This window comes from Capricornis sumatraensis, chromosome 8, assembly GCF_032405125.1.
Source record: "Capricornis sumatraensis isolate serow.1 chromosome 8, serow.2, whole genome shotgun sequence".
In the NCBI taxonomy this organism is placed as follows: Eukaryota; Metazoa; Chordata; class Mammalia; order Artiodactyla; family Bovidae; genus Capricornis; species Capricornis sumatraensis.
In genome coordinates this window covers 111,275,964-111,294,827 of record NC_091076.1, presented here as the reverse complement: position 1 = coordinate 111,294,827, position 18,864 = coordinate 111,275,964, and the positions used below count along the sequence as shown (strand labels likewise).

At 52.7% G+C, this 18,864-nt stretch overlaps 1 protein-coding gene across 4 annotated transcripts; it reads left to right on the top strand.

The window, feature by feature from the left end:
• Positions 1–10,069: 10,069 nt before the first annotated feature.
• Positions 10,070–18,577, top strand: AMZ2 (archaelysin family metallopeptidase 2). Of its 4 annotated transcripts, none has more exons than XM_068977236.1 (8): positions 10,070–10,100; positions 10,598–10,682; positions 11,425–11,707; positions 12,382–12,552; positions 12,652–12,780; positions 15,789–15,952; positions 17,380–17,556; positions 18,399–18,577. In XM_068977236.1, the coding sequence occupies exons 3-8, from the start codon at positions 11,425–11,427 to the stop codon at positions 18,552–18,554; spliced, it is 1,080 nt and encodes a 359-aa protein (XP_068833337.1). In that variant the 5' UTR covers positions 10,070–10,100; positions 10,598–10,682; the 3' UTR covers positions 18,555–18,577. The 4 variants fall into 4 exon arrangements, with proteins under 4 accessions (XP_068833337.1, XP_068833338.1, XP_068833335.1 ...); XM_068977237.1 differs by lacking the exon at positions 10,070–10,100 and adding an exon at positions 10,323–10,386; XM_068977238.1 differs by lacking the exon at positions 10,070–10,100 and adding an exon at positions 10,422–10,444.
• Positions 18,578–18,864: the final 287 nt, after the last annotated feature.

The window sequence follows — 18,864 nt, the reverse complement described above, 5'->3', positions numbered from 1 at the left end:
GTCCTCCAGGTCCAGCCAGGAGCCCTGAAGGAGTGCTTCCTCTGTGCTGTGTAACTCGAACAGGAGGTCTCCCTCCAGCCTCAGTGAAGTCTCTCAGTGGCACCTGACTCTGCGACCGCGTGGGCTGTAGCCCACCAGGCTCCTCCATCCGTGGAATTTTCCAGGCAAGAGTACCGGAGCGGATTGCCATTTCCTTCTCCAGGGGATCTTCCTGACCCAGGGATCGAACCCAGGTCTCCCGTATTGCAGGCAGACGCTTTACCGCCTGAGCTACCCGAGAAGCCTCAGCCTCAGGGACAAGGAAACAGAGAGCTTTCGTAATCCCCTGTAAGGGGCGTGGCTGGAAATCAAGCCTGTGGATTCTTCCTATGGAAATTGACTATTAACATTTCCACCAACATCTTTTTAAAACAACTAAAAAATTTTAATACTGATTTTTAAAGCCCTTTCCATTTATAGTATCACAAAATAATTGGCTGGATTCCTCTGTTGTACAATACATCCTTGTAGCCTGTCTCACACCCAGTAGGTTGCACCCCACACTCCCCCTTATCTTGCTCCTCCCGACCCCGCTGGTCACCCCTAGTTTGTTTAGACCCATGACTCTGCCTCTTTTCTTGCCAAAAGTCTTTTTAAAACACATGCACACCCGTGTTTTTATGTGAGTTTGTTGTCTAGTCACTCACTCTTGTCTGACTCTTTGCAACCCCATGGACTGTAGCCCACCAGGCTTCAGTCCTTCTGTCCATAGGATTCTCCAGGCAAGAATACTGGAGTGGGTTGCTATTTCCTTCTCCAAGGGATCTTCCCAACTCAGGGATCGAACTGGTATTTTGTATATTGGCAAGCGGATTCTTGACCACTGAGCCACCTGGGAAACCCTTTTATATAAATAGGCTCAAGTTACAGACACACACACACACACACACACACACACACAGAGTTTTGAAACTTTAAAAGAAAATCCAGCTGAATCTTGGGGTGTCCTTCTCTGTCTGTTCTCCTAAAGGCCCGGCCACAGAATCCGGAAGAGAAAAGCCTTCTATGTGATCCAACACCTTGACAATTCAGAAAACAAGCTCAGGAAGACTCCAGAGAGGAAATCCAAATATTTAGGAGGCAGAAATATTTGCCCTTGAAAGAAAGGAATGCCACACGCCCTCTCCCACGCAGGCCCAGCCATCAAAGGCTGTTCCTCTCGCGGCCCCTTTACGGAGTCCTCCCCGTGAAGTTGACTTTTGCCCCCTGTGTGTTTTATAAGTGGACTGAAGTCATGTGAATTGCCGTTTGTAACGACTGACTCAGGTGACCAGGCCGGATCCTGAATCAACAGAGGCGTGTATTTAAGAGGGGAGACTCCGGGCCAGAGCAAACGCCGGAGAAGCGAGTCCAGGGGAGTCAGAGCGGGGAGACGCCGCAGGCTGTGTTCTCCTGGAGTTTCCGAAGCCCATTACTGTCGGGACTGCACACTCACCCTCCCGGATGAAAAGGGCTTCAGGTCACTGCTGTCTTGTCATGAGGATGCGCATATCCTCAAAGCAGTCTCACGAGGGACCTTGGCCTTGAGCCTTAAACACCCAGTGACTCATGTCAACAGGCTGTGTGTCAGACAGTTCCCACAATTAGAACCTGTGACCCACGCGTCCACCCACGAGGCCACATCACAAGAGCTTGTCGTGAGCGTGGGTTTTTTAGCAAAAACTGACCTGTTGAAATGTCAGGGCTTTGGGCTTTGGGGTTTTGTGGGACTGTTCTTGCTAGAGTCAACTTTGGATTCTATACGGTTCATTGAAAGGGGCATTTTCCAAGTCTTTAAAAATATATTTATACATATATATGCGGCTTCCCAGGTTGTGCAGTGGTAAAGAATCCTCCTGCCAAGGCAGGAGACGCAAGAGACAAAGGTTCGTCCCCTGGGTGGAGAAGCTCCCCTGGAGTAGGAAATGGCAATTTGCCCCAGTGTTCTCGCCTGGAAAATTCCATGGACAGAGGCGCCTGGCAGGCTACAGTCTATGGGGTCGCCAGGGGTCTCAGACACGGCTGAGCGCAGGACAGCAGCAGCATGTTATTTATTTCCTTGTCTTCGGCCTTGCTGCGCCTCGCTTTCTCTAGTTGTGGCGACTGCGGGCTCCTCTCCAGCTGGGGCGTGCGGTGGCTTCTCTTGTTCCTGAACGCAGGCTCTAGGCGGCAGGGGCTTGTGGGGTCTTCCCCGACCAGGGATCAAACCCGGGTCTCCTGCACTGGCCAGCAGATTCTTTACCACTGAGCCACCAGGGAAGTCCCTTTCCCAGTCCTCATTCACCTCGTCTGCAGCCCTGTGGAGGGGAGGTTCTTACGGTCCCATTTTGTGGATGACGACACTGAGGTTCAGGGAGGCAGAGCATCTCCCCTGAGACGCGCGGTGGGGTGGGGGTGTGTCTCACCCGAAGCCGAGTTTCCTGACACGGACTCCAGGTCCTCCCTCCTGCCGTCCAGGCCTCCAGGCCACTGTGAACGAGGTCGGTTGCATCCTCATGGTCAGTACAGAGTTCCTGCCGGACACAGCCAAGGTCGCAGTCCTGACCTCATTCCCCACGGCCCCAGTGCCTGCAGGGCTGACCGGAGCCGGTGCAGCCTGGAGAGAAGTGACCCAGAAAAGCCAGGAGGGAACTTCAGAAGCAGAGGCAGCTCCGTGGTGTCAGATGCGGGACGACAGGCCGACAGACGAACCCGCTTTGTTGTGACTTTGTGCTTTGGGGACGTTTTGTCCCCTCAACCCAGACTACCTGCACGGGCCAGGCCTACTCCTCCAGGACTCAGCCCAAAACATCGCCCCCCACCATGGAAATGTCGCTTTTGACTAAAATATAATAGTCTCATGATTTTTTAAAAAACCACATATAATAACAAGTTTTTAAACTTGTTTTTATACACACGTGTAGAATGGATAAGTAAATTTCATACTTAACACTAGTAACGTACTTATTTTTGTACTCACAAATTATATATATAAAACATGCCAATTTGTATATAGAAATGTCAAACATCCAAATGGTATTGTACTACCTACAGGTTTTGTATCTCATTTTCACTTACTTTATAATGGATCTATCTGATATCAAAAGTATGGATTTACATAAAATATTTCTGAAAATGAATAGCTTAAAAATATAAAACTAGTAAATGCTCCTTGCCAAAAAAAAATGTAAACAGTACAAAAATATATTAAAATAGCGCAGACAGCCTTCCTTCTGGAGAATCATTAACGTTCTGGCAAATACTTTTACACATGTGTACACCTATGTTTTTATTTGAAAAAACGCAAGCTATATATATGGTTTTGAAAACTTAAAAAAAAAATTCAGCTGGATCTTGGCAACATCTTTCCACGTGGATAGCTGAGATCAATCTTTTTAAAGACTGCATATTCTCCTGTGAGATTATAACTTGCTTTACTTGGCTGAAACACTAATGACGAACGCTTTTTTTTTTTTTCAGGGTTTTCAAATGATAAATGATGCTGTGAAGAACATCCTTGGAGGCGGAGAATTCTCTCTGGACAAAGAAAGACATGGACTGACAGGTCAGTCTGTACAAGTCCTCCTTGAAAATGCACAGCATGGAGAAGTCTGCTTGTCCAGCCAGTGCTCCCGGGTTATCTCCCGGCGGGATCAGGACCGCTTCTGTTCCTTGGCCTACTCTCCCGTCCCTTCCACGTTGCTGTTAGAAGCATGTCTCACTGGTGTCTACTGTCACTCAGACTCCAGGAGAAAGGCGTTTTTATGCCCAACAAGAAACGAGTGCTTTCTAACCACTCAGGTGCCACCCTGACGATTCCCTCTTTCCTGTTTGCTTCACGCCACCCTCTGCCCTCCAACAGCGTCTCCACATCCGTCCTCCCCGTCCCTAAGGTAACCCAGCGGCGCCCCGCGTTTCAGGGGGCGGGGGTGCTGTCTGGCGTGGAGAGCGGGCGCGGCTTGAGGCCCAGGGTGGCCCCTGGGATGGCACCTCCGTGAACACAGGCTGGCATCGTCAGGAGCGGACTGGATTCCAGCTCCTGCGAGAAGCCGTGAAGACCGCACCCGGGCAGAGAGGCTTCGCCTGCTCAGGTGCGTCTGAACCGCGCCCCGGCCCCGCGCCTCCGCGTTCCTTCCACCTCCGGGCAGGCGGCCCTGATGACCTGGCCGGAGAGAAGCTGGCGGCTTCTGGGCGGCCGCCCCCGCCCCCGGGACGTCCGAGGGCACAGCGGTGTCTTCGGCGTTTCCACCGAGGTCACTGGTCTAGTGGGTTGCTGGGTGTTTCGTCTGTGCTGAGACACTTCCTCTTTCATTTGCGTCTCATCCACGCCCACCCCCGGCCCCCCCGCCGCCCGCCCGCCTTCATGGAGACTGAAAAAGGGGAACGTGAGAGAAAACTGTGACTTTCAGATGCAGCTCCAGCGCGTAGGCGGTGCCCGTGACTTCAGGAGGGCGGGGCGGGCGCGCGGGGCGGGGGGCGGGGCGCCCTCCAGCCGCCCGAGGTCACGCCTCCTCACTCACTTCCCCAGCGCCCACCCAAGGGGTCCTCCCTGCGATCCTGGGGACCTGACTCCTGGGTTTCAGGAGTGACATTCTTAAAGTCAAAACCGAAGGCTGCCGTTCCTCATTTCCCTGGGTTTGTTCATTTGCAGGACAGAGACACACACACGTGTGTCTGTATACATGTGCACGCACACACACACACACGCAGATTGTGGCAGCTTTGGGAAACAGTCTGAGGCTCAGAAAATAACTTGCCTGACAAGACATCAAAGAGCTGCAGAAAGAGGCCGCAGCACCCAAGGCCGGGGTGGCGGACTGCTCTGCAGGGTGCAGCAGGGCTGATGATAAGCATCGGTTTGCTCCAGTCAGTTGAATCAGAACTGTAACAGTTTGTTTGTTCCGGGAAACAGTAACTGAAGTCACAAATCATCAATAATGAAAGCTAGAAAAATCCCCTTTTAACCTAATGGACTCAAAGATGTCTTGCTTTTCATTTCTGCTAATGGCTTTGCTGCCTTGGCACCGCTGGAGCTGGTCCATTACAGGCGAACCGAGCCTCGGTTTGCAAACAGGATGGGGTCCAGAAAGTGATTTATAAGCTGGGTGTTTGGGACGCAGGATGTGTTTCCCTAGCAACTGTCCTTCCCAGAGTGCCTGGGTTCTCAGCCTCACCGCCCGTTGTCCAGCCCCTAACGAACCGGGGCTCCGGGTCTTGGACCACAGGTTGTCTGAATGGCAAGAGGGAGAAAATGAGTCAGCTCCTCCCTCCTCATGGAGCCCCGGCTCTGAGCACACTGGAAACATAGGTTAACTTTCTTTTCTGTCTTCCCTTCCAGTAATCAGGTAGAGATGTGAGAGCTGGACCGTAAAGGCTGAGGGTCGAAGAATTGATGCTTTTGAACGGTGGTTGTGGAGAAGACTCTTGAGAGTCCCTTGGACTGCAAGGAGATCCAACCAGTCAGTCCTAAAGGAAATCAACCCTGAATATTCATTGGAAGGGCTGATGCAGAAGCTGAAGCTCCAGTACTTTGGCCACCTGATGTGAAGAGCCGACTGATGAGAAAAGACCCTGATGCTGGGGAAGGCTGAGGCAGGAGGAGGGGCGACAGAGGGCGAGACGGTGGGATGCCATCACTGCCTCCACGGACATGAGTTTGAGCAAGTTCCAGGAGGTGGTGAAGGACAGGGGAGCGTGGCATGCTGCAGTCCACGGGGTCACAAAGAGCGGGACACGACTGAGCGACTGAGCACCACCGCCTCCCTTGAGGAATCCAGGTCCCAGTGCCCTAGACCCCTGGAGCACAGCACCCACCCCAGCCTGACTTACCTGCTCTGGGCTGCTTTCCGGCTGAGGGACTCTGTAACCTCAAACTACCCCCTTTTCCCCACCTCCTGACCCAACTTCCATTTCCTCAGTGATTGATAATCAGATGAGAGCTGGAAGAAAAGCAAACTGAGCAGGGGGATATGCTTACTGGCAGCCGAATGACTGAAACTCTCCAAACCCCTCACTGCATTCCCGTGTTAAAATGAGCTGCTTGTGAGAGCCATCGTGGGCAGGAAGGTAAAGGAGTGAAAACTTGGGGTTAAGGATTCAGAATCTTCACACTGATGGGCCTCTCGTAAGTGACTGACGCTGGCAGCCGGTTAGGAAATGACCCTTCCTTGGGAAGAACACGGTTGTCGCAGGTTCAGACACCCGGGGATCTCCCCTCAGTGAATCAGCTGGTTCTCTGCCAGTTCATGGCCGTGAAACCTCAGTGAATAAGCCACTTTTATGCACACAGAACCCTCGACCAGCTTTTTGTGCCTAAGATAACATCTCAACAGACAGCCAAGGACCACCAGCTGTTTGTGGAACATTCGAACATCAAAGCAAAAGACCCGAGTACTGGAAACAGCAAAACAAAACTTCAAAAGTAGCGTAGTTAGTCTCTGTAGAGAGATAAGAGGCGACCTTTTACCCCTGAAGGGAGAGAAGGTGGAGAATAAACAATCAGAAGGAGAAAGGGCTTTGGGCTCTTGAAGAGTAGCATGTCTGAAAATACCTATTCAGAAGAAAGGACAGTTGATGAGAACGTCAGAAAATTGTACAGAAAGATAGATGGGAAAATAGGAAAGGAAAGAAAATGAGGGGATCCATCCTGAAATCCCCATATCTGGGGTGGGGGGGGGTGGAATTGGAGGGAAGAAAATTATAAAGAAATAATACGAGAAAATCTCAGGATGGAAGGATAAGCATCTCAAGATTGAAGGGCCCAGACCTCCCTGCCAGTGCAGGGCACGTGGGTCCCAATCCCTGGTCAGGGGAAATCCCACACGCCGTGGAGCAACTAAGCTGCTGCACCGCAACTGCAGAGCCCGCAGGCCTAGAGCCTGTGCCTTGCGACAGAGAAGGCGCTGCCGTGAGCAGCCTGCGCCCCCAAACTAGAGAGAAGCCCCCACTTGAGGCGACTAGAGGAAACCTTACTGGTGTCTGCTCTGTGTGACCCCAAGGACTGCAGCCCACCAGGCTCCTCTGTCCATGGGATTCTCCAGGTAGGAACACTGGAGAATAGCCACTCACTTCACAAGAAAGCCTGCGCTACAGCCCGGCAGGCAGCGCAGCACACCCCGCCCACCAAAAGCAAGATAAAAAGACATACAGAGTGTCTTTTGAAAAAGAAGACTCAAGGGCCCAATGAGTGAGCAATAAAATGAAGATGGGGCAAACCTCTCAGACTAGGACACATCTTTAAAAACTTAAAAACTTGAGTTCTTCAGCACGCCAAGGACAAAGAGAAAATCGCAAGATGTCCCTCAAAAAAGTAGGTATTATTAATAACATACCAAGGATGAGGCGTCAGAGTGACATCACTGGAATCAGGAAGAAATTAAAGAGTCATCACGGTTCTGAGAGGAGCCGACTTCAGCCTAAAATCCCACATCAATCCAGGGAGACTGTCAGTCAGGGATGAGGGCAGAACAAAAACATTTCAGAGCCGCAGGATTTCCAAATGTTTACCTCTATGTGGAACATTCTGAAAGAGATGGGAATACCAGACCACCTGACCTGCCTCTTGAGAAACCTATATGCAGGTCAGGAAGCAACAGTTAGAACTGGACACGAAACAACAGACTGGTTCCAAATAGGAAAAGGAGTACGTCAAGGCTGTATATTGTCACCCTGCTTATTTAACTTATATGCAGAGTACACCATGAGAAACGCTGGGCTGGAAGAAGCACAAGCTGGAATCAAGATTGCAGGAAGAAATATCAATAACCTCAGATATGCAGATGACACCACCCTTATGGCAGAAAGTGAAAAGGAACTAAAAAGCCTCTTGATGAAAGTGAAAGAGGAGACTGAAAAAGTTGGCTTAAAGCTCAACACTCAGAAAACTGTGATCATGGCATCTGGTCCCATCACTTCATGGGAAATAGATGGGGAAACAGTGTCAGACTTTATTTTTTGGGGCTCCAAAATCACTGCAGATGGAGATTGCAGCCATGAAATTAAAAGACGCTTACTCCTTGGAAGAAAAGCTATGACCAACCTAGATAGCATATTCAAAAGCAGAGACATTACTTTGCCGTCTAAGGTCCGTCTAGTCAAGGCTATGGTTTTTCCTGTGGTCATGTATGGATGTAAGAGTTGGATGTGAAGAAGGCTGAGCACCGAAGAATTGATGCTTTTGAACTGTGGTGTTGGAGAACTCTTGAGAGTCCCTTGGACTGCAAGATCCAACCAGTCCATTCTGAAGGAGATCAGCCCTGGGATTTCTTTGGAAGGAATGATGCTGAAGCTGAAACTCCAGTACTTTGGCCACCTCACGCGAAGAGTTGACTCATTGGAAAAGACTCTGATGCTGGGAGGGATTGGGGACAGGAGGAGAAGGGGACGACAGAGGATGAGGTGGCTGGATGGTATCACTCACTCGATGGAGGTGAGTCTGAGTGAACTCCGGGAGTTGGTGATGGACAGGGAGGCCTGGCGTGCTGCGATTCATGGTGTCGCAGAGAGTCGGACACGACTGAGCGACTAAACTGAACTGAACTTTATTCCAAAACCCGGCTGGGGGCAGTGCCACTGCATTTCTTTATCTTTCTAATTTTGTTAAAAATTTTCTTTTTGGACAAGGATGACTGGCACACAGACTCATTTCTAATCAGGAGAACCTCTTCCAAGAGGTTACTTGGCAGTGGCAGGACAGGGGCTTGGAATGAAAACCTGAATTTAGAGGTATTCTTGAGTGAATGCTGGGGCGGGGGAAGAGGTGAAAGTGAAGTGAAAGTCACTCAGTCATGTCTGACTCTTCGAGACCCCATGGGCTAGTTCATGGAATTTTCCAGGCCAGAATACTGGAGTGGGTAGCCTTTTCCTTCTCCAGGGGAGCTTTCCAACCCAAGGATCATACCCAGGTCTCCCACATTGCAGGTGGATTCTTTACCAGCTGAGCCACAAGGGAAGCCCAAGAATACTGGAGTGAGTAGCCTATCCCTTCTCCAGCAGGTCTTCCGGACCCAGGACCCAGGAATGGAACCAGGGTCTCCTGCATTGCAGGCGGATTCTTTACCAGGGAAGCCGAGCCACCAGGCAAGGTGGGGAGGAGAGAGAGGCAGCAGGGATGTCTGGAGTTAGGTGCCGGGAGTCGGGCGCCCCTTTAGGACAGATATGAAAAAAGGTACAGGGAAACGGTTATAAAGGGTTAGGTGTTCCCCGGGCTTCCCTGTAGGAAGCTGCCAGGACAGAGGGGCTGCGAGCGCATGAACTGGAGGGAGAGTGAAGGGAGCCGGTCAAAGAGGAGGGAGGAGGAGGCGGACAGGAGACCCCCACGTCGAAGGGGAAGGGCCGGGGAGCGGATGCGGCCAGCCGTCTCCTGGGCAGCACTCGGCCTCCGCCAGCACAGCATCCGCACAGGCCGACGCGGGGATGAGCTGGCCGTGCGAATGGGCAGCACCGGGCTGGGCCGGGGAGCCTGCCCTTTGATCCCGCGCCTTTTCAGCCTGCCCCGGCCCTCGGGATCGGAGCTGCTCCTTCCGTCCTGCACTCTGAGGCGGCGGGCCTTAAGTCCCACCAAGGGGCGCGTCCCGGGAAAGGGAGGCCAGGCCCGGGTCGCGTGCCCCGGACGCCACCTCCCCGCCTAGGCCGCGCGTCCACCCGAGGACTCGATCCCGCGCCGGGGACTCGTCTCGCCTGGGGCGCCGCTCGCACCCACGGCCCGCCCGGCACGCGCACGAACAGCTGACCCCGCGGCGCAGGCGTGGCCGGATAGCGGCGCCCCCGGACGGCAGCGCGGAAAGGGGAGCACAGGGCATATCTCGGCGCCTGGTCGCCCCCTCGCGACCGCGCTTCGCTCGACGGCGCAGGGGCAGCAGCGGCCACTAGTACTCGGGCTCCGCGCCTGCGGGACGGCCTCTCGCGGGGCGTGGCGGGCGCGGAGGGGCGGGACGACGGAGCGTGCGTGCTACGGCATTGCGTGAGGGGGCGTGGCGGAGCGGGGAGCGCGGGGGCGTGGCAGTGCGCGAAGGGGCGGGGCACGGGGCGGGGCACGGCGCAGGGCGCGATGCGCACGCGCCTGGGGCGGCCGCCGGGGGAGGGAGGCGTTGACGCCCGGCGGGGTGAGGATGACGGGAGCGCTGGTGGAGGAGGGGACAGTCGCGTTCAAGGGGCGGGGGAGAGTGTGAAAGGAGCCGCCGCCGCGGCGGGCGCGGGGGCGTCTCGGGGGAGCCGGGCTCGGCCGGGCTTCCGGAGGCGGCCTCTGACCCCTGACGTCGCCGTTTTCCCCTCGGGGTGGCGGCTCCCGCGCAGGCGCAGACGGGCCGGCCCCGTGGGGCGGGGCCGCGGCAGGAGCCGCCCCGCCGGTGAAGGTGGGCCGACCGGACGGGACTGGGCCCCACAGCAGCGGTGAGGACCCGTCTCTGCTCCCAGGCGAGCCCCGCCGAGAGAGAGCTTCGTTCTGGAGGTGGCCCTGAACCCCGGAGTTCAGCCCTCAACGGGGACAGCCATTCGCTAAAAATCTCCCCCCCAACCCCATCGTTAAACTGCAGAAAACCCGGTTAGGCAGCGCGGCGGGCTCTGCACGCTGACGTCCCGTTTCTCTCCTTCCCTCACCCAGACCCCGCGGGGAGCAGCTGTGAGCCAGTCACACGGAGGGATGACCTCTCTAGGGGACGCCGTGTGAGCGGAAGAGACCTGTCAGTGTGAGTCTGGCTCCTGGTCGGTCGCCTGACCGCTTCCCCAGGGTGACACCACCTCAGTGGCCGAGATCCGTTATCAGCCTGCAGCCAAGTTACAGAAACGCAGGACTTAACATGAGTTGCACTTCCCTTTGATCTGGAGCGTCTTTGAGTCACGTGGGAAAGGATGTGTTTCACGTGGCTCTCTTGAGTCAGCTCCTAATATCATTACCCAAAGGGCGAGGAAATAGGGAATGCGGTCATGTCTTGGGGTGACCACGAATGTTTATAGTGGGAGCAGGTTCCCTAAGAGGTGGAGGAATGAATCTCATGATTGTCTTTCCACTCTTTCAGATACCCTCCCCAAGAAATTGACTTTTTTTTTTTTTTTTTTAATTTGGCTGCTGTTGGGTTCTCGTTACATCACACAGTATGTTCCTTGCGACCCGTGAGATCTTTCATTGGGCCTCATAGACTGTCTAGTTGTGGCTCACAGGCTTAGTTGCTCCGAGGCATGTGGGATCTTATGCTTGACTCGGTATGGAAGCTGCATCTCCTGCGTTGCAAGTCAGATTCTTAACCACTGGACCACCAGGGAAGTTCCCCTAAGAAACTGATTAGAAACGGTGGAAGCAGGCAGCCCTCTGGTGATGACGCCCAGGCATTAGCAATCAGTCATTCCATTCTCGGGGGAAATAAGTGATGTCTGTAAAGACCCCAGTTTGGATATGCATGTTCTGTGTGACCACGTGTGTCCTTCTGGCAGATGCAAACAGTACGGCACTCTGAACACACCCTGAAGACGGCCCTCATCTCAAAAAACCCAGAGCTCGTGAAGCAGTATGAGCAGTTGGACCCCAGGGAGCAGCGCTTGCTGAACGAGGCCTTCCGGCCAGGCAGCGATCTCTTTGGACCCATTACTTTGCATTCACCATCGGACTGGATAATCTCCCATCCTGAGGCTCCCCAAGACTTTGAAGAGTTTTTCAGTGATCTTCACAGAAAGAGCCCTTCTTCAGGGAAGCAGACTATTTACATACAGTGCATTGGTGCGTCTTGCCAATACGCTGGGTTTGGTTTGGTTTTGTAATGGTGCTGTTGCTATGGACAGTTTGCCTTGTCCATCTCATTCAAGAGGGCAGTTTTTATAATTTTTGGCATTCGTTCCCACAGTGGAAGTTTGGTAACCAAACTGCCTTGAGAGAGGTGGTTTTGTTTTTTTAAGCAAAATTGTATTTATTTACTGACGGTGCTGGTTCTTCGTAGCTGCACATTGGCTTTCTCTAGCTGGGGCAAACAGGGCCTGCTCCCTAGCTGTGGTGCGTGGGTTTCTCACTGGCGCCCTGTTGGAGAACACAGGCTCTAGGGCACGTGAGCCTTGCTAGTTGCAACACGTGGGCTGGGTAGTCTCTGCTCCCGAGCTGTTGAGCATGGGCTCAGGAGTTGTGGCACGTCGGCTTAGTTGCTCCCAGGCCCGGGGGATCGTCACAGACCACGGATCCAGCCTGTGTCTCCTGCATTGGCAGGCGGGTTCCTTACCATTGAGCCACCAGGGAGTCAGGTTTTCTCTCTAATCCGTGTTCACCTTCGTGAACGGTAACTATGTATTGAAAATTTAGAGTTGGTCTGTTCCTAATTGCACGTTTCTAACTGTAGACTGGGGTAAAGACTGTTCTGATCATCTCAAAATCTCTCTTTAAATTTTCTTCTGTATCTGTCATAGGATTGCTGGGAAACACCAGAAGTATCAGTGAAGAATATTTGAAATGGCTCAAGGGCTACTGTGAAGCCTTCTATGGATTGACAGTCAAACTCCTAGAGCCGATTCCTGTCTCTGCAACCAGGTGTTCCTTTAGAGTCAACGATAGCACACGGAACCTTCAGATTCATGCAGGTGAACTGGGCAGCCTTACAGCTTGAATTGAGTAAAGTATATAGGTATATGTACACACACACATAAATATATCTTAAACATACTTTTTTTTTTAAATAGGGCAGATCCTGACGTTCTTAAAAAAGAAGAAACCGGAAGATGCCTTTTGTGTTGTGGGAATAACGATGATCGATCTTTACCCAAGAGATTCCTGGAATTTTGTCTTTGGACAGGCCTCTTTGACAGAGGGTATTCCTTTTTGACATTGTTGGTAGAAATTTGCTCAGCTTGAGACTCTTTGTGAAGAATTTGAAAGAGAGAAAAAATTCCAACCAATTACAGTTTCTTTTCCCCTTCCAATTACAGTTTAGATGTGAAGGCCTTGTAGTATTTCTGGTGCAGCATCCTGACATAGTGGAAAGGATGCTCTGGATAAGCCCTGATGATCTGGGTCCGTTCCCTTCCGCCCAGCTCTGCCGTTCACTGCCTGCACCACCTTGGAGCTAATAATACCTGTTTCACTGTGTTGTTTTGAGATAATTTACATAAAAGTGCTGATCCATAGAAAGTGTGTACTTATGGTTGGCACATATGTAGACATTCAGTGCAACAGATGGCGAATGTAGGTAGTTGAGTGACAAGGTGAATTAAATAAGGATATTTGAACTGTCATTAATGGAAGCAGAAACGCCGCTAGTTGTTTTTTAGCCCTTTCCGTAGTAGTCTCATTAGATGAGGTCGCTGTGCACTGGTTTATAAGTGTGCGCCTCACATCCTGTGTCTCAGAACAGACGCTTTGTTATTTACGGTCAGTTTCAGTCTTTGACTTGAAATAAGCTTAGCTGTGACTCACGGGGAACCCTGCATTTTAACACTGGGGAGGAAAAGGCTCTATAGGGAAGTCATTTTTGCCTATTTGGGTTTTTTTTTTTTTTTTGCCTTATCTCCACTTCTCCCACCCTTCCATTTCTGCTCTTGTTTTCCTGCCTATATCCCTCCGGATCTAAGACAGGTTCGAAGGGGAGAAGTCCACTGAGCTGGGGGACATGGTTGCCCGCTGGCGTTCTGGGGGCAGGAGCAGCTAGCACGGGCTGGGCTGTGCGAGCTCAGGGTTCACAGACGGACTGTTAGTCTGGAGTGTGTGAGCCCCAGGGTGGCAGGGTGGCAGGGTGGGGAGCTCTCGCTACCAAGGGCTTCCCCCTGTCAGATCCTCCTCTTCCCCATTCATCGGGTCTGGGGCCCGGGGTGCTGGGGGGCCTCTTTCTCTACCCTTGCTTCGTTCTCGTTCTCCGTTTGTAGTCTTTATAGTCCTTCAGCCCTACACCCACTAAGCCACAGGGCTTCCCAGGTGGCACTAGCGGTAAAGAATCCCCCTGCCAGTGCAGGAGACACAGAGATGCAGGTTAGATCCCTGGGTTGGGAAGATCCCCTGGAGGAGGAAATGGCAAGCCACTCGTTTTCTTGCCTGAACAATCCCATGGACAGAGGAGCCTGGCGGGCTGCAGTCTGCGGGGCTGTAAAGAGTCGGACACGACTGAGCGACTGAGCCCGAGGCAGTACCCACGCCCGCCCGCCCGCCGTGACCCGCTTGTGCTCTGTGAGGCCCGGGTCAGTGCTGTCGAGCCTTCTATCAGAAAACAAAGAGTGAACCAAAAAGTTGTATGAAACAAATCCTTTATTATTAACTTGAGAGAAAACAGAACCATTAAAAATTTTTAAACAATATTTATCTAGATATTGTTAACCAGTTTATCTTATGCATTTGAGGAGGTCAGGAAGCATTCTCCCCAAGTGTTTCTGCTTCATTTCTTTTCCCCAATAAGTTTCTTAAATTTTGCATGACGTGGGAGAAGGCGTAATGAGGGAGCAGGGTGGCTGTGCCCTGCGGTGAGGGGGATCTCCTTACTTACTGCAGGTGACTTTGTTCTCAGCAACTGAGATATTTAATTACTCAGGGAAGTAATGTATTTGTAGGATTATTAGAAAAAAAAATGTCTTGCTCAAGGTATTATGGGCTTCCCTGGTGGCTCAGTTGGTTAAGAACCTGCCTGCAATGCAGGAGACCTGGGTTCGATTCGTAGGTTGGGAAGATCCCCTGGAGAAGGAGCGGCTACCCACTCCGGTATTCTGGCCTAGAGAATTCCATGGACTGTCCATGGGGTCACAAAGAGTCAAGACAGGACTGAGCGACTTTTACTTTCAAAGGTATTGTAGTGAAGTGTGCCAGCTTTTGTTTGGTCAAAGGACGTCACTTGAGAGTGAGTAGGTTTAGTTTTTTCTAAACTTCTAGAACATCCTCTTCCCTATATTTCAAATACGGAGGTGGGGTGAGGCGCATTCTCTTTGGATCAAATTTAGGTTTGACAAACTTACTATGAATTCATTTCCTTAACGAAAAAGTTCCTTATTACTTTCAAACTAGCAACTAAAAGAGAAGCCTGCGTGAAAGAGACCGTGTAAACCAACTGGACTGTAAAGCAGTCGCCATGTGGTGTGAGGCGTGTGTGTGTCTGTCCCCATGCACGGAGATGGCTGAGAGCAACTGAAGTGTCACAGGAAGTCAATTACGGGCGTGTTTGTTCTGGTCACTGGCGCCAGCCGTAGATAGAGCTGTGCTGTTTACAGATGGGAGGATGGGGGAGGTTTTTCAGTCTGAAAGTGGGGTGCAAGTGTGGTCTCCAAGGTGTTGGGGGGCAGCAGAGAGAAGAGGGAAGGACAGGCGCCTTAGGGGCGTGCCTGCCCAGAGACCCATTTCCTGCAGTTTTCCAGGGAGACCGTGAGTGCCTGTGGTCCTGACACCTTGCTGCTCCTTTTGGAATACTTGATTGGGGCGATTTAAGAAAATTGGTGGTTTTTTTTTTTTTGGCTGCCCCACAAGGCTTGCAGGATCTTAGTTCCTCAAGCAGGGATTGAACCCAGGTCCTTAGCAGTGAAAGTGCAGACTCTAAACCACTGGACTGGCAAGGAATTCCTGAGAAAATAACTTATTTTATGGGGAAAAAGAAAACAAACTCTCTGGAACTTTCTTTTTCTGAAGAATTTGATCTCAAGACCTCTGAGTTGTACAGAGCAGAGCAGGTTGGATGGCAGAAGACTCAGGAAGCTGGGGCAGGAGTCCCCTTGGTGGGCAGACCTCCCTGAGCCCGGGGGGCTGCGGGCATGCCCTGGCCAGGTGCCCAAGCGGGCCCTTCACTGGTAGTTCCCCCAGAGGAGGGACCCTTCCTCTCACCCTGTGCTGGCCTGTCGTCTTCCCCCAGGTGTGGGGATATTCAGCTTTGCCAGGTACGGCACGGACTTCTACAGCTCACACTACAGAGGCAAAGTGAAGAAGCTGGAGCGGAAGTCTTCGAGCGACTACTCGGTGTTCGATGACTACTGCCTTCCTGAGGCCACCAGTGTGCTGCTGCTCCGCTCATGTAAGGTGTGTGGCTCTCGCAGCGCGGCAGCAGTGGCTGTTAGGAGACGGGAGTCCTTTGACGGCATACACCCCCAGTCCTGAAGGTCACTCTATCAGTGCCTTGGCATCGTTTATACACTTGCTGGATATCGCTTGCCTGAAATTACCAATAAAAACAGTTTAAATGGGGACACTCTCATAGTGACATGTGCAGCACCTGGGCCTGTTTTTTGTCCTATAACACACAGCCCTGGCTGTGCCCACCTCCTTGCTGCTGCTGCTAAGTCACTTCAGTCATGTCTGACTCTGTGACCCCATAGACGGCAGCCCACCAGGCTCCCCCGTCCCCGGGATTCTCCAGGCAAGAACACTGGAGTGGGTTGCCATTTCCTTTTCCAATGCATGAAAGTGAAAAGTGAAAGGGAAGTCGCTCAGTCGTGTCTGACTCTTAGCCACCCCATGACTGCAGCCCACCAGGCTCCTCCGTCCATGGGATTTTCCAGGCAAGAGTACTGGAGTGGGGTGCCATTGCCTTCTCCAGCCCACCTCCTTGCTGTTAGCTTAATTCCAGAGTTCATGGGCATCGAGTCAGGCTGCCCCACCGCCAGCCCCCAAGCCTGCAGGACCCCGCACCCTGGTCTCCCTTCCTGGAGAACAGGCCTCCCCCGCGCCTGCGCTGGCTCCCTCCCCGAGACTTCGCTCCCCAGGGCTTGGTCCTGCTGCCCGTCCTGACACCTTCCCCATCCCGCTCTGAAAAGCCTGTCTCCTCGTGTCTGTCTGCTCCATGGCTGGCGACACGGGCTTCTCCGCATTCGCTAGGGCTGAGTGTTGGGGTTAGAACAACACCTGATGGAACGATGGTTTCTAAGTACAACTGACCCGAAGCAGCGTGGCTTCTAGCCTCGAGGGTCCATTCACACAGGTGTCTCTCTCACTCCATAAGTACCGCTACCCCGCATGGCCCAGGGAACCATGGGTGCAGAAGGCTGGCTGTGAAGCTGGAGCAGAGTCTTGACCTTGCGGGTGTCGGGTGGGGCTCAGCTGAGCCTTCCCTGCCTTGACCACTTGTCGTCATGCAGATCGAGTCCCTCCCCCCACTGTCTAGAACAGTGGTCTCCACCAGGGCGAGTTTGCCACCCAGGGCATATTGGGCAAGTCTGTAGACTTCTGGTGGTTCCAGCTGGGGAGGGGTGCTGCCAGCATCCAGGGGGTAGAGGCAGGGAGGCCGGCGCATAGGACCACCCCCCTGACCCCTGGATGTCCCCGGAGGGAGGTGGAGCACCTGCCCGGGAACCAGTGGTGCACAGAGAGGAGGGCGGCAGACACGGGCAGGGGAGGGGCCAGCGAGCAGGCCCTGCGGCGAGCGGGCGGAGTGGGCTCCCCTAGACCCGCGTCTGGTGAGCCCGCCTCGCTGCTGCTGACGCGGGCGCCTCCGTGTGGCCGTCTTGCAGACTCTGACCCACGAGATCGGACACATCTTTGGCCTGCGGCACTGCCAGTGGCTCGCCTGCCTGATGCAAGGCTCCAACCACCTGGAGGAAGCCGACCGGCGCCCACTGGACCTCTGCCCCATCTGCTTACGCAAGCTGCAGAGTGCTGTCGGCTTCCGGCTCAGAGACCGGTACAAAGTAAGTGGGGAAGTGGTTACTCAAGGAGCAAGCGACCATTTGCTATTAGGCCCTTCTCTGGAGGTGATTTATCAGAGGAAGTTAGTGCAGAGGTAAGCAGGATGCTGTGGTTTTAAAAAAAATGCAAAGAAATATCTTAACAGCTTTGACTTGCCTTATGCTTGGACCGCAATGAGACCTGGTGAAGAGGTTTCTGCATTTGCTGTTTGTGTAGGGCCAGAGAGCTTGCCTTTGCAGAACACAGTGAAATGCTGAAGAGCAAAGTTCATGTTTAAAAACTAGAACTATGTGGAGGTGGTTTATCTTTCCAAATGTGGGGCAGCAGTGTGATACTCCTTCGGAGGAAGGGATGGTGTTGAGGAGGCAAGAATGTCCCTATCTCCACAGGTGCCCACAAACATGCCAGTGTATGCTGCGTACTGCATGGGTATGGCCCCCCACACGGGTGGCTGCAGTCCCTGTCTGCACGTGTGCGTGCCTGCCAGCCCAGCATGCACACTTAACTTCAGGCGTGGACACGTCCCCATGCACACTGCAGTGCCTCCTGCAACCCTTGGCAAGTCGAGAAGAGAAAACACCTTCAAACACCCGTGTCATTCCTTCTCATCTCCTGTCCCGTGCGTCCTGTGACTGTCCCGGGTGTGCACCGCAGGCGTGGTTCTGGTGCACACTCTAATGAGTGTGGTCTCTCCTTCACAACCAACTCTATCAGGTGGAACATCTTCGTGGGTGGCATCAGTCACCCATGCAGATCACATGATTTGGGAGATCCGGTTTTTCTCGTGCCTGAGTCTGTTCTGCTGTGATTTGTTCAAAGATGCATTTCTTCTCTGATTTTCCAGGCGCTGGTCAAGTGGATTGATGCCGAGTCCACCGACACTCCTAGAGTTACTCCAAAACACAGTCGTGAGGAGCTGGCAACTTTGCCAAAACCTGTGGAAGCCTTTAAAGAGTGGAAGGAGTGGATCACAAGATGCCTGGCTGTTCTCCAGAAGTAAGGGCCTTCGGTAGGAGTAATTCAAATAAACACGTGCACATCATGCTCTCGTTTGGCTGGAGTACTTCATTGGAATAAACTGATTCTGTGTTGGGTCTGGGAAGTGGAGTGGAGGTATTTTTTGTTTTTGTTTTTAACAGCAACTGAACTTTGAACTGTGGCTCATTTAGAATAAAAACTCAGAACTCTCCTCTCTTAGTCTGGTCTGAGGGAGCAAGCGTGTCATTTCCATTCTTCAAATATGTTTATGTCTCATGAGAGGCTAGGACCAGCAGAAGTTAGTAAGTACACAGATCCTGTGAAAATAGCCA

Bases quoted from the DNA above. Each gene is read 5' to 3' on its own strand.
- AMZ2 (XM_068977236.1), top strand. From the start codon at position 11,425: ATGCAAACAGTACGGCACTCTGAACACACCCTGAAGACGGCCCTCATC. The intron at 12,553-12,651 runs GTGAACTGGGCA...TTTTTTAAATAG, and splicing joins GAACCTTCAGATTCATGCAG to GGCAGATCCTGACGTTCTTA. The intron at 15,953-17,379 runs GTGTGTGGCTCT...GCCGTCTTGCAG, and splicing joins TGCTGCTCCGCTCATGTAAG to ACTCTGACCCACGAGATCGG.